Source organism: Cibotium barometz, chromosome 16 (assembly GCF_041138505.1).
Source record: "Cibotium barometz isolate CiBa-2024 chromosome 16, ASM4113850v1, whole genome shotgun sequence".
NCBI classification, from domain to species: Eukaryota; Viridiplantae; Streptophyta; class Polypodiopsida; order Cyatheales; family Cibotiaceae; genus Cibotium; species Cibotium barometz.
In genome coordinates, this window is record NC_141061.1 from 24,644,792 (window position 1) to 24,669,908 (window position 25,117).

Consider the following 25,117-nt stretch of genomic DNA (forward strand, 5'->3'; position numbering starts at 1 on the left):
GCAAGGCCTAGGGCCTTCCTGGCCCCCTTGGGGTGGCCCCATGCCCATACCTAATGCACACCTACATCTACACAGTTGTCTGACATCCGGTCGCAGACCAAACATACAGAGCAACTGACATCATTCTAGAGGGAGACTCACAGCGTGGACTGACATTGCTTCAAGTGCAGGCCAATGCACACCTGACTTCGGACGAATGGAGTGGAACCCTGGCTGACTCGTCCCGGACTGGGCTCGCATGGGACCAGTTTTCGACCTCAGGTCTTGCACCTTCTTGTTTAGATATGTCTACGTGGCATCCAAGTGCAGGATGCACGTGACATCCCCTTCTGCTTAACTTGATGGAAGTTGCGTAGTCTCCAAATAGTCCATCAATAAAGCCGGATAGTTGTCGAAGAACTCTTTGTCAAGCCATACCGCTTCGTGGATTCCTTGGTCCTGAAACTTTGTGAGGAACCGTCTTTGTCTTCGGTCTGAGCCATGCTTGAAGTGGTGCAAAAGGATCTGTTATGGAACCATCACTTCAGCTTCATCAATGATATCTGGTTTCGTTTCGTCTTTCACTACTGAAGGGATCGGACCTGCATATGGTTTTAACCAACTGACATGGCACACATCGTGCATAGTCCAACTTGGAGGTAGCTTCAACTTCATTGAAACTTGGATCCCGCCAATCGGGTACCAATGCTGAATGAACAAACGGGCAACATCTTCGACGGTCACATTGGCCCTGCATGGAATAAGCACAGCAAATTTGCTAAATCTATCAACTATAGTCAAGCACTGAGTATTACGCTTATCCGGACTGGGAGGCAGATTCGTGACAAAATCCTTAAATATATCTTGGAAAGGTTCCTTACAAATTGGCAAGGGTTAACAACCCTATCTTCTTCCCACGAGGAGCTTTCCCCTTTTGACAAATATCACAGTGTTGCACATATGCAAACACATCTCGCCTCATCTTTGGCCAATAATATTGCCGTTCTAACTTCTCCAACGTCGAATTCATGCCCCGATGACCACCAGTAATTGCGTCATGGAGAAGAGCTGCCATGAACGACTTCACGACACACAGCTGGCCTTTGTAGAAAAGCCAACCATCGCGTATCAAAAAGTGGTATGGTCCTGTGGCATCCAATGCATGTTCCCATTGTGTACCGAATTCCTCGAAATCCACGTACGTGTGCTTCATGTCATCTAGTCCCGTACCAACAAGGTCGAGTCTAGTGGTTTGAATCAAAGTCACCTGTCCCTTTCGGCTCAAAGCATCGGCCACTGGATTGGCCTTTCTTGGAAGGTACTCGATCATACCACCAAATTGCTGGAATAACTCGCTCCAGCGGTGTTGTCGGTCACTCCACTGTGCACTTGGCATTGTCTGAATCTAGCGTAATGCCTGATGGTCAATGCGAACCTCAAAGTCACGGCCATAAAGAAAATGTTTCCAATGTTTCAAGGCTTGTATAATTGCAAGGAGTTCTTGATCGTAGACCAAGTAAATTCTTTGCTGCGGGCAGTAACTTACGAGACATATAAGCTATTGGATGACCATTCTGTTGTAATACACCTCCAATTGCGATGTTACTCGCATCGGTGATCACTTGGAACGGCTCGTCCCACGAGGCAAGTGCTAGACAAGGCGTTTCTGACAAAGCCACCTTGAGGTTCTTGAATGCCTCCGACGCTCATGGAGTCATTCGAATCCGTTGCCTTTTTGTCTTGACACCCTTTAGCAGATCGGTGAGGTCTGTCGAGAGGTCAAAAAACTTGTCTATGTGGGTGCTCACAAAGGATCTGATGTCATAAGCAGTCTGAGGTACTTCCCAATTGACAATCTCGGTCACCTTGGCCGGGTCAAGTCGAATGCCTTTTGCACTAATTATATATCCAAGGTAATGAACCTCGAAGAAATAAAATTCCGACTTCTTCTCATTGACGTAGAGGCGTTGCTTTCTAACAACTTCAGGACTTTCTCCACATCGATGTCATGCTGCTCAACGGTAGCTGAAAATACCAGTATGTCGTCCAAAAATATGAACACACTTTCCAATCAATTCTCGGAACACCTGCATCATCATGCAGTTGAATGTGGCTGGGGCGTTCGTCAAGCCAAAAGGCATGACCACAAATTCATAGTGGGCTCATTCCATACGGAAGGCTGTCTTGGGGATGTCTCCCTCAACAATTCTCACCTGGTGGTACCCACTCTTCAAATTGAGTTTCGAGAACACCTTAGCCTCATTCAGCCTCTCGAGAATATAATCTATTCGAGGCATCAAGAATCTACTTTTGATAGTCAGCTTATGAGTGTACGATAATCGACACACAAACGAGAAGACCCATCTTTCTTCTTGACAAATAGGATCGGTGCTGCAAATGGCGACACGCTAGGGCGGATGAAGTCAGATTGTAACAATTCTTGGAGTGGGCGGTCCAACTCTGATTCCATTGCCTTGGAAAGGCGATATGGGAACTTGCTCGGGGGTTCCAAGCTTGGGAGGAGGTTGATCTTGTGGTCCTCCGGTCTGGACAGGGGGGAGCTGGGGAGGGAGATTGTCCCGAAGAAAAATCTTCTAGAACTTTTCATGGAGAGCCAAATACGTCTCAGAAGCACTGGCCACCGTCTGGGCAGTCTAGATGTAAATCATCGCACAATGTGCGTCTTTCCTGATTGCTCGTTTAGCCTATTAAGTGGCTGATGAGCGAAAAGTTCGGGATTCTTGGCTCACAGTTAATGGTCACTGGGGCGTTGGATACATTCCAGCTAATCTGGAAAGTGTGCTTGTCCCACTTGACATCAGGAAGGACCTTGTGAAACCACTGAATGCCCAAGATTATGTCGGCTCCTACAAGAGGGGCAACCATAAAATCACGCACAAACTCTATGCCCTGAATAACTGACTAGAGCTTCATACTTGACACTCGTCGTCATGCCTGTGCTAAAACCCTCAACTTGCTTGTCCACTGAAGTCAGGACGAAACGGGCACGCCGAGTAGCCTGTTCCGTGACCACGTCCTGTGTGCTGCCGTTGTCAAACAAGACAACGACTCTTTGGCCACCTATGTAGCCAAAGGTCTTGAGCAATTCGTTGCGCTCATACTCCTGGTCATGGACGCCCTTTTGCTTATCTTCAAGCTGCTGGCTAATGATTGCTCCAACCGAAGCATTGGGATCCGAAGAACTAGGGACAACCATTGGAGTCTGTGTGGGAGCTGGGCTCACCACTAAAGCTGTGGAGGCTAAGGTGGCGGTCTTTGGAGCGGTAGTCTTCTTAGGACACTCCCGAGAAGTGTGTCCTTTTGTATGACAAGAAACACCTACTCTCCGCCTTGTACTGTGTCACCATTTGGCTACCCGAATGGTTCACTCTTGCTTTCACACTATGTACATATTGGATTGGTGTCCATGGCTTATGGAATATGCCTCTGCAGGTGATTGACACGTGTCATGCTGTATAGTTGGATATGATATTCCGCTGGGACTTGATGTTATCATGCCCGGAATATCTGGAGGACTTGGCTTTCCGCTGGGACTGTGCCTTTATGTACATGCCCGGAAACGCCTGGAGGATTGGCTTTCCACCAGGTCTGGTATTGCGTATACTTGCCTGGAAACGCCTGGTCTTATATGGTTTCATGAACGGAAATTGCTCATGCCAATGCTCCATTGCATAGCATCTTTATGTGATTGCCTGCAAATGAAATTGCATGCTGTTTTCATGCATGCATGACCTATGTGTAGTTCCGGGTAAGGGGACGCCCGCCCGTGAACCGTGCGTGTGAAACTGTCTGTTGACATGGTTGTGTGGCATGTGAACAGGTGGTAAGTATTACCCAATCTAGGCTCAAATAGCCCTTAGGACTTAGCCAATATTTATAAGTGAGTGCGTTCCCATTTCATTAAAGTTTGGGCGCCCAAAAGTCACTTATAAATTATGACCGCTTCCAAGTTCACACTCACTGAAGTCCCGAGGCGGACAAGACTCAATGTCCAGGACCTGATCCTCCCCTTTTACTCATAAATGGGCATCTCCCCATGTCCCTTCACCTGATTGGACCCCAATTCACTTACTTATTAAGAGAAATTCGTGTTTTCTCTTCATGAGGATTTTTGGAGGCTGAAAACTCTGTTTTTCCACCATTTCTCTCCTTTTCCAAGCTCTCCAAAGCCATACCCAACTTGCTAGGGTGTTTTTCCAAGCTTCCAAGAGTGTTTCCAAGTGCTAATCACTCTCCTACTCACTCCCAATGACTGAAATTCAGCAAAACAGCTCTCATTTTTGCTGTAATTTCTGGTCTTTTTGCTGAAAACCCTAATTTCAGCCTTCCTTTCTCAAGTTGAACCATAGGGGAAGCTTTCCCAAGGTTCCCTTCATCCTCTTGAAGACTTTTGTCGCGAAGGATTGCGGCAAATCGAAAATATCAACACTTCTAAAGCTTCCAACGCGAAGGCTTCCGCTTGCAACAACTTCTATGAAGACTGGTAAGGTAATTGGACAATGTATTGTCATTACTTACTCAGTAGAAGGGCAGGACTCCTTGTTTAGCCGCCCTGTGTAGTATTTCTCTTGTCCTATGTGCTCTTGAAGATGTTGCTACCTTGCTTGGTAGAACATAGAGCCAATGGTAGAGAATATGGGCACTGAAGTCGGGCCGGGCATCAAGGCAGCTCCTTGGTGATCTACATCGACATACCATTGTTTTCTAAATGCTGAATTTCATATGCATTGGCATGGAGGATTTGGCAATGGATGCCCGTGAAACTATGTATTGAATTTCTCCAATACAATTTACTCAAGGGAGGGGTCGGCCGTTCCGGCTCATTGTGTGCCTCTTGTCAAATTCAGCAATTTACTTCTTGTATTTGAGCAAGTGTCCTTCAAATCTTAGTGTATTTAAGTGTATTGATTAGCATTGTGTTCAACCAAGTTACATACTGAGTAATCTCCTCAGCACTCAACTTGCCACCGGTCTTGCTTGCCTCCGCTTTCTGGTCTGGAGTAAGCTTGGGCGCATTGGTCGAGTTCTTGGAGGCAGAGACTCCCGTGCCCATCTGGTTCTGGCCTTTTCCCTCCGAGGTGGTAGCCTTGGGAGTAGCCGGCTGGGAAGTCTTGGGCTTTTCACCATTGTGCTTCATTTTAGCACTCTGCGCAAGCAAGAGTGCGTCTTCGAAGGTGGCTGGCCTAAACATACGCACCTCCCACTGGATTTGCGTATCAAGGCCATATAGGAATTGCCCTTTCTTGTCCGTATCAGATAAGCCTAACTGCAAACATAAGTTTGAAATTTTATTCGCAAACTGAAGGACTCGTTGCGCGTTCTGACGCGCTTCCCTAAACTCGTCTTCGAGTTGCTCAAGGTAATGGGGCGATAGAAACCACTGCCTAAGGTCGTGGACAAACTCGTCCCAAACATAAGCTGCCATACCTAATTTGGTGTGGGCATGAGCCCATTGGGTCCACCAAGGAATGGCCTCACCTTCCAAGTACCAACTAGCTAATTTCACCCTGTCAATATCACTTTTTCGAACTGCGGCAAAGTAAGCTTCAAATTGATGCAACCATGAATAAAGAGTTGGGGGGTCGAGTTTACCATTATACTTACTGAAATTCATTTTCTCGGGAAAATGATTTGAGGAAGCCGCTAGTGTCAGTCTTGCATCCAAAGCCGCAAGGTATCGCTCATGTTTCACGCGTCGCATGGCGTCGTCTTCTCGTTGTCGAATCTCCATTGCATGCATCTGCAACTTAAGCATTGAACTCGGCTGCGGTCGTGACCCTTCGAAAGGGTCCCTGTGCAAAGGATTTGGAATCTGGGAAACGGAAGGATAGGGAGGAGGAGACGGAAAACGCGCAGCTGGAGAACGGGTGCGCTCTTCCAGAGCCAGTATTTGCGCCTTCTGCTCTTCCAACTTGGTACTTTGGTCTGCGATTGCTCGCATCATCTGTTGGAACATCTCTTGTACACTCAAGCCTGATGCCCTAGCTGGACTGCCTGGTGCACTTCGGTCCCAAGGTTCTTGGTCTCTCTCACCGTCCTAGCTCGCCATAGCAGGAAAATGCACCTCCTTTCCGGAGTGCAATCTGTCCATCCACTATGTGTGTGGGAGACTTCCGGAGGCTGAAACGAACCGTCCTTCGAGGGAGAGGAGTCACTCCGAAAGGGGTGGTCCACCGGAGTTTGAAAACCAACCACACGAGCGAGAAAAATTCTGGTTTCTTGCTGAATCTTTACACTTGAAGTAGGCTCTCATACCACTGTAACATGCGGAAGCTTCGGGGGAGATCGGTAACTTCAATGCTCATAAATCAACACGTTTCACGACGAGAATAACGCACAAAACTGAAAATAGATGTGCAAAAAATAGAGAGAGAGAGAGAGAGAGAGAGAGAGAGAGAGAGAGGGGAGAAGAGGACACAGTATTGTGTCCTGAATACCCTCTGTAGGGCCCCCACCACGAATGGTGTATTTGCTTTTATAAGAATGATGCAAAATCTGAAATAAAAGACTGAACCTGAACCTTCTTGGTTGAGATAGATCTCTGCCCTTGACCTTCAATGCTTCACCCTTGCGTTAGCTTCTCCCTTGGTTGTCTTGGCCCTTGAGTAGCTCGCAGCACCTTGTGAATTATGAGATGGATTGGACTGAAATATGCCTTGGGTTTATATACCCCTTCCTAGACCTGGTTGGCTGGTTATCAGGGGTAAGTTTGCTGAAAAAGACCCACGACTAGTGAAATTAGCATTTAATACAGGCTGCTGGGTAGCCCCTTGGCCTGGCTGCCTGGCTGCCTGGCTGGGCTGGCCCAAAGGCCGTGTCGGCTGCTTGGCCAGGCCCCTTAGGCTGGCCGACAGCCTTCCCAACCCATACTAGGGCTGGTGGGCAAGGCCTGGGGCCTTCCTGGCCCCCTTGGGGTGGCCCAAAGCCTTCCCCATGCCCATACCTAATGCACACCTACATCTACACAGTCGTCTGACATCTGGTCGCTGACCAAACATACAGAGCAGCTGACATCATTCCAAAGGGAGACTCACAGCGCGGACTGGCACTGCTTCATGTGCAGGACAATGCACACCTGACCTAGGACGAATGGAGTGGAACCCTGGGTGACTCGTCCCTGACTGGGCTCACATGGGACCAGTTTTCGACCCCAGGTCCTACACCTTCTTGTTCAAATATGTCTACGTGGCATCCAAGTGCGTGATGCACATGACACTGGGTAGGTGATAGGTGGGGGGGGATGTTCTCGGAGTTTCCTTAAAGCCTCTTTGTAGTTTGACCCTAAGAAGAGCCTAGGCAAATCATCCTCTTTCTGAGTGTAGAACTCCCATTTCTTGCGTTGGGTGAGGCATTCAGAAATCTGTTGCACTTACCTCTTTCTTAAGACGGGAGCGTGTGGCTTGGCACTCGTCATCATACCAAGAGTTATGGGGCATGGAACCGCAAGGTGGCTTGGCGGCCGTAGATGAAAGAAGTGGTGGCAGATGTGTGGAGAATGGTGGTGAGCTGTGATGTGAGGGTACGTAGGAGGGGATAGTAGGATCTACATCCTGGAGGTGGCAGTAGATGTGGTCGGAGCAAACAGGGTCAAGTTGTGATCAAAATGGACTTGGGTGTGAGATGGTGGGTGTAATGTGAGTTGGGGTTTGTTGGCGGGGGGATGGGTGGTGTGCAAGTAAAAGTGAAAAAGAGGTAGGCATGGTGAGCTTCAAAGGGGGTGACGGGATGGGGAATTGGGGGAGAAGGTGTGCCGAAGCCGGAGATCCCATCAAGTTATCCACGATGCTGGTAACTCTTGAGTGTTTGAAGCTATTGAGGGTGTCAGAGGAGGGCCATTGGGACATCCTGTTATAGATAACAAGACCATGTGCAGCTGCCAGCACTTGGAAGTGCCTCCCATACACTGTGACCTCATGGTCTGTCATGTGCAAGACATGCACTAGCTGAACTCATAGCTAATCCTGAGGAGAGCAACCAGATAAAGACTGATCAGAACCAGAGATTAGGAGCATGTGTTGCTGATTTGGGAGGGATTTATCTGATGGAAGTTGTGGTGTTGCTGTCGGCCAGCATATGAAAGAATAGAAGAACCTGTCGGCTGAAGCACATGAAGGGAATTATTGTCCTGGATCTGGCCGACCATCAAACTTGCTCATCGATTTGAACCATTCAGTCCAGCAATGGGCTGGGTCTAGACTTAGGCATAGACTAGGTATTTTCACCTTTTCATGGAAGGCAGCCCTTGGCTGCAAGAACACTTGTACCTTTTTGTACTTTATGATATACTAAAAACTCAGCTTTCTCTCTTCTTTCTGTTCTCTCTCTTCTGCATGCGTTTTGCATCAGCATGTTCCTAGATGGTGTTTAGGGCTGAATGAAGACTCCCAGAGCTTCCACATGTAACATTAATATCAGAGCATCAGGCTTAGCAAGGCTAAACATTGATTTTGTCCCAGATAAAGGTGCACAGGTCCAAGGCACAGGAAAGTGCACAAGTACGAGGCCCAAGGCAAGGAACACAAGACAGGGAAGAATTCCTAGGAGGTTGGTTGGTGGTGTTCCACAAAACCTAAGGGGATTTCAGTCTTGAGAGTTGGGTGCCACTTGTGGCAAAGGCTTTCAGGCCGCAACGGTTCCAAGGGAGGATGATCCTCCAAGGGTGGAGTGAGAGTGCCAGACTCATTTCTCAGGAAAGAAGACCACAGACAGTGTTCAAGGACAGGGCGAGAATGGAATGGGGACTGGATGGAACAGATGCATAGGTCTTCATCAGAGTAAAAGTGGATTTGGAGATCGGGCCGGGTTTTCAATGAAAAGGTTGCTAGAGTAGGAGGGGATGATAGGGGGACTTCGGGAATTGAATGGGATGATGACAATCATCCAAGAATACAACAGATTGGAATCTCGTCATCAAGTTTAGCAGAGGGGGATGTCATGTGCAAGACATGCACCAGCTGATGAACTTAGAGTTAATCCTGAGGAGAGCAACTAGATAAAGACAGATCAAAACCAAAGATTAGGAGCATGTGTTGCTGATTTGGCACTGAAGCGCATGAAGGGAATTATTGTCCTGGATCTGGCTAACCAGCAGTCAGCCAGTCCGTGAGGTCTTTTCCAGCCGAAAAAAGGCAAACTTGCTCATTGATTTGAACCATTCAGTCCAGCAATGGGTTGGGTTTAGACTTAGGCATAGATTAGGTATTTTCACCTTTTCATGGAAGGCAGCCAAGGGCTGCAAGAAACCTTTTTGTACTTTATGATATACTGAATACTTAGCTATCTCTCTTCTCTCCTTTGCATGTGTTTTGCATCAGCATGTTCCCAAATGGTGTTTAGCGCTGAAAGAAGACTCCTAGAGCTTCCGCATGTAACATGGTCCTATGGTGATCTCTGCAACCCCATTTCATTGATGTCTAGCTCGTGTAGTCTGATAGGGTTGTCTAGATCATGTAGTGGGACTTGGCAACTCCTTGTCTTGAGGCTGAAGCCCTCGAGCAGGACTCCCCCCCCCAAGCTGTGAGAACTCCATAGTATCCCCATATAATGGTAAGCATGGTGAATGGCCATGCTCTGCGGCGTAAGGCGAGTGGCATCAGGGAGTCTGATGATGAGGGTCTACTCCCATCTCATATTCTTCCCTGCCCCATAGTCACAAGGAATGGGCATTTTTAGACTCGGGAATGTTGGGGATGGTAGCATCTTCCCGTTCCCATTCCCATTCCCGTCCCATGTCACTCTATAGTCACAAGGAATGGCCATTCTCAATCTTTTCTGTCTCCGTTCCTTGTCCCCATTTTGCGTCCCATGTGACTATGCCCTGCCCACCATGTATGTGTAGAAGAGGGGTGGGGGGGGGCGGGGGAAGGTGGTCACCGTCCACTCCTATCATCTGGCAAAGCGTCATGGCATCTGCCTGGGAAGTCCTGTAACTTGGTTGAACACAATGCTAATCAATACACTTAAATACACTAAAATTTGAAGGACACTTGCTCAAATACAAGAAGTAAATTGCTGAATTGAAAAGAGATACACAATGAGCCGGAACGGCCGACCCCTCCCTTGAGTAAATTGTATTACTATTGGAGAAATTCAATACATAGCTTCACGGGCATCCATTGCCAAATCCTCCATGCCAATGCATATGAAATTCAGCATTTTAGAAAACAATGGTATGTCGATGTAGATCACCAAGGAGCTGCCTTGATGCCCGGCCCGACTTCAGTGCCCATATTCTCTACCATTGGCTCTATGTTCTACCAAGCAAGGTAGCAACATCTTCAAGAGCACATAGGACAAGAGAAATACTACACAGGGCGGCTAAACAAGGAGTCCTGCCCTTCTACTGAATAAGTAATGACAACACATTGTCCAATTAGCTTACCAGTCTTCATAGAAGTTGTTGCAATCAGAAGCCTTCGCGTTTGAAGCTTTAGAAGTGTTGATATCTTCGATTTGCCGCAATCCTTCACGACAAAAGTCTTCAAGAGGATGAAGGGAACCCTGGGAAAGCTTCCCCTATGGTTCAACTTGAAAAAGGAAGGCTGAAATTAGGGTTTTCAGTAAAAAGACCAGAAATTACAGCAAAAATGAGAGCTGTTTTGCTGAATTTCAGTCATTGGGAATGAGTAGGAGAGCGATTAGCACTTGGAAACACTCTTGGAAGCTTGGAAAATACCCTAGCAAGTTGGGTATGGCTATGGAGAGCTTGGAAATGGAGAGAAATGGTGGAAAAACAGAGTTTTCAGCCTCCAAAAATCCTCATGAAGAGAAAACACGAATTTTCTCTTAATAAGTAAGTGAATTGGGATCCAATCAGGTGAAGGGACATGGGGAGATGCCCATTTATGAGTAAAAAAGGAAGAATCACGTCCTGGACATTGAGTCTTGTCCGCCTCGGGACTTCAGTGAGTGTGAACTTGAAAGCGGTCATAATTTATAAGTGACTTTTGGACGCCCAAACTTTAATGAAGTGGGAACGCACTCACTTATAAATATTGGCTAAGTCCTAAGGGCTATTTGAGCCTAGATTGGGTAATACTTACCACCTGTTCACATGCCACACAACCATGTCAGCAGACAGTTTCACACGCACGGTTCATCGGCGGGCGTCCCCTTACCCGGAACTACACATTGGTCAAGCAAGCATGAAAACAGCATGCAATTTCAATTGCAAGCAAGCACATAACGATGCTATGCAATGCAGCATTGGCATGAGCAATTTCCGTTCATGAAACCATATAAGACCACGCGTTTCCAAGCAAGTATATGTGATACCAGACCCAGTGGAAAGCCAATCCTCCAGACGTTTCCAAGCATGTACAGTGTACACAAAGGCACAAGTCCCAACAGAAAGCCAAGTCCTCCAGATATTCCGGGCATGATAACGTCAAGTCCCAACGGAATATCATATCCAACTATACAGCATGACACGTGTCAATCACATGCATAGGCACATTCCATAAGCCATGGACACCAATCCAATATGTACATAGTGTGAAAGCAAGAGTGAACCATTCGGGTGGCCAAATGGTGACATTCCCCCCCGCTTCTAAACAGTTGTCCGCAACAACTGAAATGCATCCAAATATGTCTGAAGCACATGCGGGCAATCTTTGAAGAACTCTTCATCTATCCATTTAGCATCAATGGGAAGATAGTTCTTAAACTTCACAAGGTAACGCCTCACAACTTAGCCTGCAGCAAGCTTGCGTTCCTTGTGATACACAATCTGCTCTGGCTGCAAGATCTCCTCAAGCTCATCCACTTCTGGTGGATCCTCAATGACCATTTCACTGGGCTCCGGCCCTACATACTTGCGAAGAAGACTCACATGAAAAGCATTGTGTATGTGCCAATGACTAGGTAATGCCAATCTGAAAGCCACTTCATTGATCTTCTCGATCACTCGAAAAGGTCCATAGTACCTGGTTGCAAGCTTAGGATATGTACCCTCTTTGCCAGGCCTCTTTGCAAGTCTTGCTTTCTCAAATTTCAGCAATACCCAATCATTCTCTTTAACATCCAATTGCCTTCTATGCTTGTCGGCAGCCTTTTTATGCTTGTCTTGTGACCTTGCAATGGCTGTCCGCACCTGAGCAAAAGCAATATCCAAGTCTCTTACATACTCATCAGCTGCAAATATCTCATCCTTTGTGCGAAGGATGGGTGGCAAAACCACCTTACCATAAACAATCTCAAACGGGGCCTTTCCCGTAGATGCATGCACTGTGTTGTCGTATGCAAATTCCACAAGCGGTAAGTACTTCTCCCAAGAAGACTTCTGATCCGCCACATAACATTTCAAGAGATCCAGCACGGCTGAATTTGCAGCCTCACTTTGCCCATCCGTTTGAGGGTGATAAGCTGATGAGAAGTCCAATTTGGTGCCCATATTATCAAATAAGGCCCGCCAAAAGAGACTTGTAGTCCTAGGATCTCTATTCCCCACAATGGACTTCGGCATTCCATGATGTTTGAACACTTGTGCAAGATATATTTTAACCATATGCTCAGCTTTGATGGTCTTTTTGACCGGCAAGAAATGAGCTTGCTTGCTAAACCTGTCCACAATTGTCCAAATTGCATCATTACCCTGTTGGGTACGTGGCAAGTCCATAATGAAATCCATTGTAATACTTTCCCATGGCTGCGTGGGAATAGGCAATGGCTGAAGCAAACCTGGTGCCTTTTGCCTATCAAACTTGACCTTTTGACAGGTGATACATGCACGTACATGTGCCTCTATGTCCTTCCGCATACCTGGCCAAAAGAAATACCACTCAATCATGTGCGTAGTAGACATTATGCCTCTATGACCAGCATATGGAGGAGCATGGCACTCATCCAAAACCTTTTGTCTCATGTCAGACACCACACATAGGCAATTATCTTTCATGAGATAACCCTCTTTGATCACATATGAGGCATGTGCATGACCAGCCATCAAATCAGCCCAAATAGTGGCAAAATCAGCATCCGTATGATACAAATCACGCATGGTAGACAAGTCCCATTGAGAGGCAACCGAGATAGCTGCTACATACGGCTTTCGTGACAATGCATCGGCCACTACATTCTTCTTTCCCGGGGTGTGCAAGATCTAAAAATGAAACATAGAGAGGAAATTGGCCATCCTCATATGCTTCTCTGACAACTTAGTTTGAGTAAGAAAATACCTCAAACTCTGGTGATCTGTCTTCACAGTGAAATCAGCCCCAAGAAGGTAATGTTTCCATATAGTAAGTGCATGAATTACAGCCAAGAGCTCTTTCTCATATATGCCAAGAGATAGCTCCGCATCATGCAACCTACGGCTGTCATAAGCCAGGGCGTGTCCCTCTTGATTAAGGACAGCTCCTATGCAATTTCGAGATGCATAACATTCCACACAAAAAGGCTTTTGCAAATCCGGAACGATCAACACTGGACCATGAGTAGTTGCATCTTTCAATTTGAGGAATGCATCTCTCTCTACATTAGTCCATTTGAACACGGCCTTCTTCTTTGTCAAATCATGCAAAGGAGAAGCAATCCATGCAAAGTGCCGAATGAACCTGCGGTAGTAAGAGCATAATCCAAGAAAACTACGGATCTCATGCACCGAACTCAATTCGGACCAATTCCGAATTGCATCAATCTTTGCAGGATCCATCCGCACTCCATCTTTGGACACAATCTACCCAAGATAATGTATCTCTGACAAGAAGAACTCACTCTTCTTTGCATTCATGAAGAGTTTATGCTTATGGAGCTCTTCAAAAACAATAGCCAAATGAGCTTTATGCTCTTCTTCGGTCTTCGAGAACTAGGATGTCATCAAAGAAGACACCTGTAAATTTCCTGTACCCACGGAATATGCGATCCATCATTCTATTGAATGTAGCCGGGGCATTTGTAAGACCAAAAGGCATAATAAGATACTCATAAAGCCCAAATGCTCTCCTGAAAGCAGTTTTGTGTACATCCTAAGGCACTACACGCACTTGATGATATCCACTCTTGAGATCAATTCGGCTAAAGCATGCCGATACATCCAACTTGTCAAGGATGTCGTCTATGCGTGGAATCGGAAACCGATTCTTGATGGTAAGCTTATTTAAAGCTCTATAATCCACACACATACGAAAGGATCCATCCTTCTTTTGAACTAAGAGGACGGGTGAACAATATGGAGAAGAGCTTGGCTGAACCAAACCCTTCTCAAGAAGCTCATTTACTTGCTTCATGATCTCCTCTTTTTGGGATGCACTTACACGATAGGCTGGCCTATTAGGTGGTGAGCTACCCGGCACAAGATCAATGCGATGATCTTCCGGTCGTACAGGTGTGGTAACTCATCAGCAAAACAATCATTGTGCTCTTGCAAAAATTTCAGCGTATCATTACAAAGAGTGTTTACATGTACATTATTTGCCTCAACAGGATCTCGTACAAAAATCAAGTACGCAAAAATACTCTTTTTCATTATTTTCTTAATTTGTACATGAGATACAAGGGGAATGGTATCACCCTCTTCACCATCATCAATTACATGTTCTCGGCCTTTATGCATGAAGGTGATCCTCTTAATCTTGTAAGTCTTGCACGGATCAATAAGTGTATGCCAAGGCTTTCCAAGCAATACATCACAGCCATTCAAAGGCGCCACAAGAAAATCCTCATGATCCACATAGCCTTGAATGTGTATGCGCAACTTGCCAAAAATAGGCATGACCTGCACTTCTCTACCAACAAAGGCAGTCCCTGCTTCAATTTGAGGACCCAAGTCCTCCACTTCAATACCCAAAGCAGCTGCCATCTGAGTGGATATGAAATTTTCAGATGCACAATCATCAAACATGAACAAAGCGGGCTGATCTTTGAGTTGTCCCCAAGCTTTGCATACAACCCTATCTTGGCTATCATGTGAAGTGTTGCCCTGGGAACCATATGCACATTAGGCTTTGGTACGTTAGCATTTTCAACTTTGTTCTTCTTATTTGGGCATGCTCTTGCCATGTGCTCAGTGCTGCCACAAGTAAAGCATTTGCCTTCACGCATATATTGCTCCTTCTTCTCAGCACTAAGACCAAAGTTTGTCGGCTTATAAGGGCGCTTTTTAGTAAACTTATTTTTAGCTTTTGGACCTAATTTGCCTTGGTTTTGGTCCCTTTTAGGTGGCTGTCCATCATTTTGCAGGTTTTGGACAGCCCTCTCTTTGCCTTGAAATGAGGGTTTAGCCTTATTGGATCGACTCAATTTGAGTTCCAATTGCTCGGTGGCGGTGGCGGCGGCGGCTGCGATTAATTGGTGTAAGGTATGACCAGGATACATTTGTAATCCCGCTTTGTACAGGGGTTGCAATCCCGATTGAAACCTTCTCTTCCTTTCCGCCTCGGTGACATGCATGAATGGAGACACCTCCAAGAGCACTTTCCAAAACTTTTGTACATATGCATTTACCGTTTCCCCCTCATTTTGCTTTACCCAATCCCACTTCATTGTTATCTCATTCAATGCATTGGGAGGCAAGAATAGAGCATAGAACCTCTCCTTGCACTCTTCCCATGATCTAACAGCATTCGGTGAGAGCTTCTCCGTGAGCCACCAATGGGCAGCAGTGCCTTTCATGAACATGCTTACATGCCGGATCATGGATTTCTGAGTGAAATCCTCATCACTAAAAGCAATATCAAACTGGGCAATAAAAGCAAGTGCCTTTGATGCATCATATTCCCCATGATGTGTCAAACTTCACAGATTTGTCTCCGGCTTTAAAGTCACGAGACTTTGATGCATGTGTGTGCATCTCAACATGTTTTCCCCCATGTTTGTCCATTGGGACAGCCCCTGTAACTGGCATCATTTTTACCAAAAGGTGATGCATAAGGCATAGATACATGTGCCCTGTAAGCATGAGGCATGGCTAGCCCCTCAACATGCGTTGATACATTTTCAGCCATAACTTCTCCCTCACACGAGCACACTCGAAGGCATGAGTGGCATGAGAGATACGCGGAATACCTGCACCAACACAAAATTGCAGCCCATGTTGCATGTGTTGTGCATGTACATTTTCAGCCGGTAATTGCATTTGACATACATTTTGACCACTGCGATAAACATTGTATCCTTCACGGGCTACATAAGGTATTCCTGCATGGCGTGAAGTCACTGATTGTTCCTCTCCCATAGCATGGAGATTTATCCTCTTAGACATTAGTTCTTGTTCAGGCACCAGTGGGGATTCCAAGACATGTGGGATGGTTGCCTTTTCTGCATATGCATCCTCGGTACGAGCCAAGTATGCACGCGCTGCATCCCTCGGTTGCATGTGCAACTCTTGAGCAATCATTGCCATTGCATGATCCATATAAGATTCAGCTTTCTTGGCCTTCAAACGATCAAGTACCAATGGATCCTCGCGGCAATAGAGATTCAATTCTTCTTGTTGTGCATGGAGAAGAGCCTGCATACGAGTAAGTTCAACCCTCAAGACTATGGACTCTTCTTCTTACATCTTCTCTTTGCCACGGGACGGCTGTCCCACATATTCATGTTCCCTATTGTGCACCACATGAGTTTGCTCATCCTGTAAAGCATTGGAGGCATGCATTTCATTGTCCCTGCCTCTTGTATTAGCATCTCCAACATTCATTGTATGGCTGTCCATAATGTTCTAAGTGTAGAGATAGCTAGTGTTCACTCGTCTCTCAATCAAATTTCCAAGAGTTCAAAGTAGCTCTCGAAGCTTCTTCGTCGGAACGTCAAGCACAAATCGCAACCCTGATGCAAGCTTTGCAAAACTCCATCGCTCTTTTGACCACTACCCTCTCTACTCTATCGGGTATGGATACCTTGGCCTCTGCTTTGGGCCCCAACATTACTCCGGAACCGTTCGGGGGCGAGCAAAAGCAGCGCACCAAGGAGATTGTGGACACTTGGCTACATAAGTGGCAAGTTCACTTTCAGTTTCATCCATATGATGATGGAAAAAAGATCCAGTTAGCAGCAGGTTTCCTGTCCGGCAAAGCTTTGCTTTGGTGGAAGGAACTCAACCCTAAGCCAACAACTTGGGCACAATTCGAAGACGTCTTCAAGAAGGAATTCCTCAAGAAAGAGGATGATTATGATGTTGCCAGGTTTTCAGCTTTGACCATGACCTCGCAGCACCTCACTTATGAGGTCTACCTCCAGAAGTTTAGGGACTTGCAGATGAAAGCTACAAAGATGGATCCCACTACTCTTTTGGGGTTCTTCGTAGGTGGTTTACCAGACTCATATCGTTTACAAGTTCAAAATAACAAATGCAAAACATTGGATGAGGCTATTCATTCAGCTCATATCTATGATGATACAATGGTCTCTTCCAAGTCGAAACCCGTTACCGAGCAGGGGAACAAGCATAAAAGAAAGTTCTCCACACCTATGGCTAACACGACTGAAGAAAAGTCTTCGGACCAACCTTCGAAGAATTCAAGTTCGACACCAGCGAAGAAGAAACGACTCCTTAGGGCTTTAAAGCTAGAAGGAAGGACGTTGTTTTATCTGCGAAGAAAAAGGACACATGTGTAACGAGTGCCCAAAGCAAAAGGGTGCCAAGACAAACACAGGACCCAAGCCAAAGGCAGCTAACCAGTTGTCTTTAACAAGTACGTCAATTATTGTACTTTCTCGTCCTAGTACTTGTTCTGATTGTCTGTTCAACTCTAAAGTATTTGGCTTGCATGATCTTCTCCGCGTTTATGGAGAAGTGAATAGCCATAAGATTCACATTCTTCTAGACCCTGGCAGCTCACACAACTTTGTTAACTACAAACTTGTGCAGAAATTGAGTCTTGATACGACACCCAGCGATCATACCTAGGTACGCCTACCTGCGGGAAGGCAAGTATGGGATCGAAAGGTGGAGATGCTTCCAATCCAGATTCAGGACTACAAAGACACTCTAGAATGCTATGTTATGCACCTAGAAAATGTAGACTTGTTATTAGAGATTGAGTGGTTTAAGACTCTTCAAGTCCAGATAGATTGGTCTAGTCATATTTTTTCTTTTCAGCATAGGGACACCAAGTATAGTATTTTAGGTGATTGTATTTATCCCTCTCGCGGACCTCTTGTAAATACAATTGATTTTGGAAATATAATGGATTCTTCTTTGTATACCGCTTTCCATTGTGTATTGATTCCACTTACTTCCTTTCTCATCCCTTCCTTGGATGTAAATGAATTAAGTGTCTTTGAAAGCAAAGAATTACAGAAGATACTTGATTCGTTTCAAGACGTATTTCCTAAGGAATTGCCATCGGGTTTACCACCTGAACGGGCAGTAGATCATCGTATTGACTTGATCCCTGGTGCTCATCCTGTCAGTATTCCACCTTACAGGATGAGCCAAGCTGAGGAAGATGAGTTGGCTAAACAACTCAAAGATTATTTGAGGATGGGCCAGATCCATCCAAGTAAATCACCTTGGGGTGCACTGTGTTGCTTAGGAGAAAGAAGGACAATACCTGGAGAATGTGTATAGATTACAAGAGATTGAACAAGCTGACAATTGTTATCCTCTCCCTAGATCAGATGACCTGATTGACCGGTTAGCAGGAGCGAAATATTTCACGAAGATAGATTTACGTACTGGCTATCACCAGATACTTCCAGCAAATGATGAACGATCTTTTTCGTGAACATTTGGGACAATTTGTAGTGGTGTTCCTGGATGATATTTTGATATATAGTCGTACTCTTGAGGATCATGTTAGACACCTCACGATTGTCTTATCTATTTTAAGACAGAATCGACTATATGCTAAGTTAAGTAAATGTGAGTTCTTTATGACCGACATCATTTACTTGGGACACAAGATCACTCGAGATGGATTGAGCATTGACTATGACCAAGTTCAGAAGGTTCTGGATGGCCTATACCGCGAACAGTGAAACAACTTCATTCTTTTCTCGATTTTGTTGTTTTTCTTCGAAAATCTGTGCGGGAGTACTCTCAGCTCACACTACCGATGACCAACTTATTGAAAGGTCGTGGAAGTAAGTCAAATCAGCCTATCACTTGGAATAACGATTTGGATATGGCCTTTAGACTTTTGAAAGATAAAGTCAAGGAAGCACCTATCTTAGCATTACCTGATCCTAGTCGGCCTTATGTTCTTGAAACTGATGCCAGTGACTATGCTATCAGGGCTGCTCTATTTCAAGATGGTAGACCGGTTGCTTTTGAAAGTAAAAAGCTAGACGACACTCAATCTCGTTGGCCAACCCTTGAGAAGCTTTATGCTGTGATTCATGCTCTCAAGGTTTGGAGACATTATTTATATGGCTCCAAGTTTGTGGTATTGACTGATCATCAGTCAATCAAGTATGTGTGTGATGCGGATGATTTGAGAGGAAGGAAAGCTCGTTGGACTGAGTTAATGCAAGATTTTGATTTTGAGATCCATTATCGGAAAGGGTCCATGAATAGTGTTGCAGATGCGCTTAGTCGAATTAGAGAGGTGAATTCTTTGTCGTTCACCAAGATTTCTACTGACTTATTTCAGTCATTGAGAGGGCTTTGCAGGACTGATAGTTATTTTGGTCTATTTTGGCAGAAGATCCAAGATGGGAGCTCACTGATTGACCAAGACTCAATGACTGAGCAGTCTACCATTCAGGCTGCAGGAGGCCAGTGGATGATTCGGAATGGTTTACTATTCCGTAATGACAAAATTTGTGTACCACAGATCCCGGACATTAGGTCCAAGATTCTTAAGGAGTGTCGCGACGCCCCTTCTGCTGGACACCCTGGGGTACATAGGACACTATCGTTAGTGAAACACACTTTTTATTGGCCAAAGATGAAAGAGTATGTAGAAGATTATGTTCTCAAGTGTCAAATTTGTCAGGCAAATAAAGCTGAACGCTTTAGACAGGCTGGGTTGTTGCATCCTTTGCAAATCCCAGGTAATAAATGGAAAAGTATTTCCATGGATTTTATTACCGGATTACCAAGAACACATCAAGGCCACGATTCCATTTGGATTGTGGTAGATCGCTTGACAAAAATGGCTAGATTTTTACCGACCCGGAAGACTATTACAGCTACACAATTAGCACGGCAGTTTATCGAGCAATTGTTTAGACTGTATGGATTACCGCAGGACATAGTCAGTGATAGGGACTCTAAGTTTACGAGTGATTTTTGAAAACTTGTTTTTGAGAAGTTGGAAACAACTTTGAATTTGAGTTCCTCTGATCATCCTCAATCTGATGGCCACACTGAAAGAGTGAATCAGATTTTGAAGGATATGCTTCGAGCATATGTATCCAAAAGACAGAGTTCATGGGAGGATTATCTTCCTATGTTAGAATTTGCATATAACAGTACTAAGCATACGAGTACAGGTTTTAGTCCTTTCATGCTTATGTATGGTTTTCAACCTAGATCACCTGTTACAGTAGGATTCTCAGGACTTCAGCATAATGTAGCACGTAATTTTTTGCAAGATATGCAAGAAATGTTACAAGTTGCGAAGGAATCTATTAGAAGTACTCAAGACCGAGACAGATTTTATTCTAATAGACATCGTTCACCCAGAGAGTTCTCTGAAGGAACGATGGTGTATTTGCGAGTTCCGAAAGATTCCGAGACTTTACGGACAGGTCGATCTCCGAAATTATCCCCTAGATACTGTGGACCATTTCGTATTACACGAAGGATTGGTTCAGTTGCATATGAATTGGATTTGCCTTCTCATGTGAAAGTTCATCCTGTATTTCATGTCATTAGACTTAAGGAAGTACTCGGTGGAACATACCAGTTAGTTACTCCTCAAGAAATTATAGATGCCAAGGACATGACATTTGTTCCGCATGAACCTGAAAAGATTCTTGGATTTCGTGAAAGAAGATTGCGTAATACGCTTATCACGGAGTACAAGATCAAGTGGAAGGATTGTGTTGAGGAGGACACTACATGAGAGACATTGACTACTCTTCAGAGAGATTACCCTGGCTTTTTAGTGAGCTCAGGAGTGAGCTCTTAGAGGAAGGGGAGTATGTCATGTGCACAGTGTGTATCTATCGTGTGCTACACGCACACAAGACTAGCTTCGAGGTTTGGGGAAAGCTTGGAGCTATGCAGGTTGATTGGCGAGCTAAGTTAGGGATAGCCTAACGGGCGGGCACCCAAGTATGGAGGGGCGGGCGCCCAAGTGTGGACGCCCGATGACCGGCCAAGAGCCTATAAAAGGGTGGCCAAGATTAGTTATTGAGATATAGAGAGTCTCGCGAGTTTGTGAGAGCTCTATGGTCTTGGAGCCTGGATCTAGTGCAGACGTGTACCTGCTTTATGCAGCCGAGGCCGACAGCAATCTCGAGGCCCGCGAGGGTAGCTTCGTGGCGGTATGGGACGTCGCGAGGAGGAGATTGGTCGGTACATCAACCTAGTTAGCTCAGCTCATGGCTCGGTGGAGACAGCCAAGACTGTGGGCTCGCCCACGGCTGTCATGGTTGGGAGGTGAGTCAAGCCTTCACCCCCTTGTTTGTTTGTTTGTTTGTTTGTTTGTTTGCAAGATTTGAGTCGCGTACCAGGAACGATCACGAGGAGATCCTTGGGGATTTGACAATTTTGTAGTGTTGCAATTTCCCACAATCGTGGCTTGCCATGTGCCACAGACTCTACATCCTTAAACCCTTGATGAGAGATGATCAGAAGCGACAACATAGGCACGCCTGCTGATAAGAGGCCATTGAGAAAACCCTGTCTTTGAACAGGGCCCTTAAGGGTGTGAAAAAAAAAACGTTTTCTTAAAATGGAAAATAGTTCGACAAGTCTGACACCCATAGTGCTGCGCGATTCCTTTGTCAGAGTTATAGAATTCACATCAGCTTTTCATTGTTAAGCATTTGATCCTCCATAAATTTACAAAATAGAAAAGAAAACGCAATGCACGGTTGAATCCCTTTTTCAGTGGTGGTACTAACCTGCATAGTCTCTCCTGTCTCCTTGCTGGTGTCTTTGAGTCCAGAAAACTCATCAAAGCGCTTCCAGAGTGCAGTTGCAGAGTGCCCCTTGAAAGAAATCTGAAGGAGAAAAGGAGATTAAGCGTTAAGGTTAGGGCTACGGAGCTAGGTTTAGGAAAGATAAGTTATCTTCTTTACTCGAGTATCTACTCAGCAGTAGCATTAGAGTGTCGTAAAGAGCATTGTACCTCAAGGTGGTTGAGAAAGTAGTCGACCATAAGCGAGCGCAGGCCATGGCCTGAAAGCACAGCTACGCTTTTCATGAAGACTGTGTCGTCTGTGTGATGTCTGTTTGGCAGGTTGGAGGCGAAGCTGCAGAACACGGACCAGGCCTGGGCAATCTCTACAAGCCTGGCCTTCTCGGGGCAGGGAAAGGGGTTCGCCTGCTCATTATCCATGGGATTCACGGTAGACTTCGCAGAGCTTGAGTGTGTCCTGTTCACTCTAATAATTTGACTATAACTATGGAGGAGGTGGAGCTAACCTAGTGTTTTCCGCTGGCTTTATTCATTACTGCTGCTTTTTTTTTTTAGTTAGGCCTGAAATTTGAAAGTATCACATATTCACCCACACACAAGTGCCATTGTTTGTACAGGGCTGGAGACTTCTATGACGTCGTTGCCGGCCACCGTATCATCTTCATTACCACAAGCACTAGAATGTGCAGAATTCACTTGAAAAACATGTCTTGTATATTTCACATGTGTGTTCGCCACTTGTTTATTAAAGACGTACCACGGGATTTGTGAATAGAGAGTACTATTTGTGGATTAAGTGTTACACAAGCTAGGGTGGCCGAATAAGCCCTAGGACCTGATTTTAACTTTGGCCGTCCAAGCGTGTAAACCCTAGCAACCACACATAAGAGGCAAAATGTAACTCTTACAATTCATTCTTTCATGCTAATTCAAGAGTGTTCCTCTTCTCTATCTACTATCTTATGCTATTACTTGCTTGTTTGAGCTCTTATATATGCTTGCTTGCTTGCTTGTTTGAGCTCTTATATATGCTTGCTTGCTTGCATGCTTGCTTATATATGCTTGCTTGCTTGCATGCGAGAGAGTGAGTGTGAGAGATTAAATGGTGAGAGGAGGGTTGAGCTTCCTTTGGAGTGCAGCGATGGCGATAAAGTGGAGCTTTCAAGTGTAGCTACACGACGGCAACATCGTCTCCTACGAGAATCCAAGAATCTTTCTATGGTACAAGGGCTACATGGCGATAAAGTGGAGCTTTCAAGTGCAGCTACACGGCAACATCTTTCTCGGTTGAGCTATTTGTACTCCCGAGTGTGGTTGGGCAAAGCCCCACGACACTGTTTTGTTCCTATGCTCTTTCTATGGTACAAGGGCTTCCCACAAGTGGTGTTGTCGAGGAATAGCCCCACCGCATAGCATCAATTCATTTTGAGAGCTAGTGAATGGTAAATTGATCAATTTTTGGTTTTTACAAGAGAAGAATAGATTGGAAATCAGCAAAACAACTCTGATTTTACTGCATTCTTTTTGTTTTTGTTGCATTATGTGTTCAGTTTTTCATGTGGCCTTGAAATTGTGTGTTCTTTGTATTCAATAATTCAAGTTTCTTGTTCAATTTTTGTTTTTAAAAAAAATGGGTTTTTTTTCACCCAAAAAACAATAAATTGGGCTTGACATTTAAGAAATTAGGTCTAATAGACAATTGGTTTCGAGACTAGAAACAATGATTTGGGGTAGGATTAGCAAACCACATTAATTTCTCTATTTGTAAGTTTTTTTATGTTTTTGCATTAGCGTAAATTATGTAGATTAATCTAACTTAATCCACCTGTAATTTGGGCCACAAGTTGTAAGTCTTTTAGCTGGCCGCATTTAATTTGTGCAAAAGGAAATCTTGGAAAACTCCAAAAACCCTGACCATCCCTTTTCGAGTAGTTGTGAAACCAAAAACCAAAAACCACAAACCAAAACCGTAAACCACAAACCGTAGACTATAAAAGACGAAAGTGAAAAGTGAAAAAAGTTAAAAAAATCAAAAATCAAAAAGTAAAAAATAAAAAATAAATAGGAAAAAAAGGAGAAGGTAAAAGGGAAAAGGTAATAGGTTCGTGGGCCAAAAAAAAGTATAGAAATTTTTTGAAAAGTGCACATACAAGTTTGCCTATTATATGTTTTAGGCCGTTGCAATCATTTTGGCACACTTGATACAAAACTTAAAAATTTTACAATTTTCCAGTCACCTTAACTATAAGAAACGCTCGTCAGCCTGAAAAAAAGTATATGCACAACCCTTCCCAAAGTGTTAAGAATTGTCTGAAACCTACTTTGGATAAGTTTCTCAAACACCAAAAAGGAAAAGAATTGGCCATTCAGTTCCTTTGCCCCTGACTAGCCTTAAGTCACATGCACTTACAGTCTGGACGTGTATTAAAGGCCTATTTAGATGTAGTATGTCTATCAAGCTACGTATATACCAGCCTTAAGTCACATGCACTTACAGTCTGGATGTGTATTAAAGGCCTATTTAGATGATAGTATGTCTATTGAGCTAGGTGTATACCAGCCTTAAGTCACATGCACTTACAGTAGTCTGGACGTGTATTAAAGGCCTATTTAGATGATAGTATGTCTATCGAGCTAGGTGTATACCAGCCTTAAGTCACATGCACTTACAGTAGTCTGGACGTGTATTAAAGGCCTATTTAGATGATAGTATGTCTATTGAGCTAGGTGTATACCAGCCAACCTACACTAGGTCAGGACCTTCTATCAAAACCCAGTTTAGCATTTTACAAGGACTTGCAAAATAAGGGCCAGTGATACTTCATCTGATTTCGAGTCAATGGAAGGATCCCTAGTCCCAAGAATGTGAGAACCCCAACCAGGCCTCTCTAGTCCAACCGTACCAATCTTTTTGACTGCGAAGCTAGCTACCTCTCAGAGGATCGGTCTTAACACCTATCTCTAAACCAAATCTTACTACATACAGACCACATGATGAAGGAGTTAAGGTAAACTCCAGAGAGACACCTGTTATAGTCTCATCATTACAAGCAGAGAGTGTTCACGTTGATATCCATGTCCATACAGCTCTTATTGCAAATTGTGACCATTGAACCACCTCCGCACACAAGTGCTTATGTATA

The 25,117-nt window shown here is 44.8% G+C and overlaps 1 protein-coding gene across 1 annotated transcript in view; it reads right to left on the reverse strand.

Annotated features, from left to right (window-relative positions):
* The window catches only part of APC2 (anaphase-promoting complex/cyclosome 2), an 87,123-nt gene extending 64,598 nt beyond the window's left edge, over window positions 1–22,525 (reverse strand). Inside the window, exons 1-2 of the mRNA XM_086810360.1 lie at window positions 22,185–22,525; window positions 21,958–22,056 (exon numbers count right to left, since the gene is read on the reverse strand). Coding sequence (XP_086666486.1) covers window positions 21,958–22,056; window positions 22,185–22,394 — 309 coding nt within the window. The 5' untranslated portion in view covers window positions 22,395–22,525. The remainder of the gene's footprint in view (window positions 1–21,957; window positions 22,057–22,184) is intronic.
* Window positions 22,526–25,117: the final 2,592 nt, after the last annotated feature.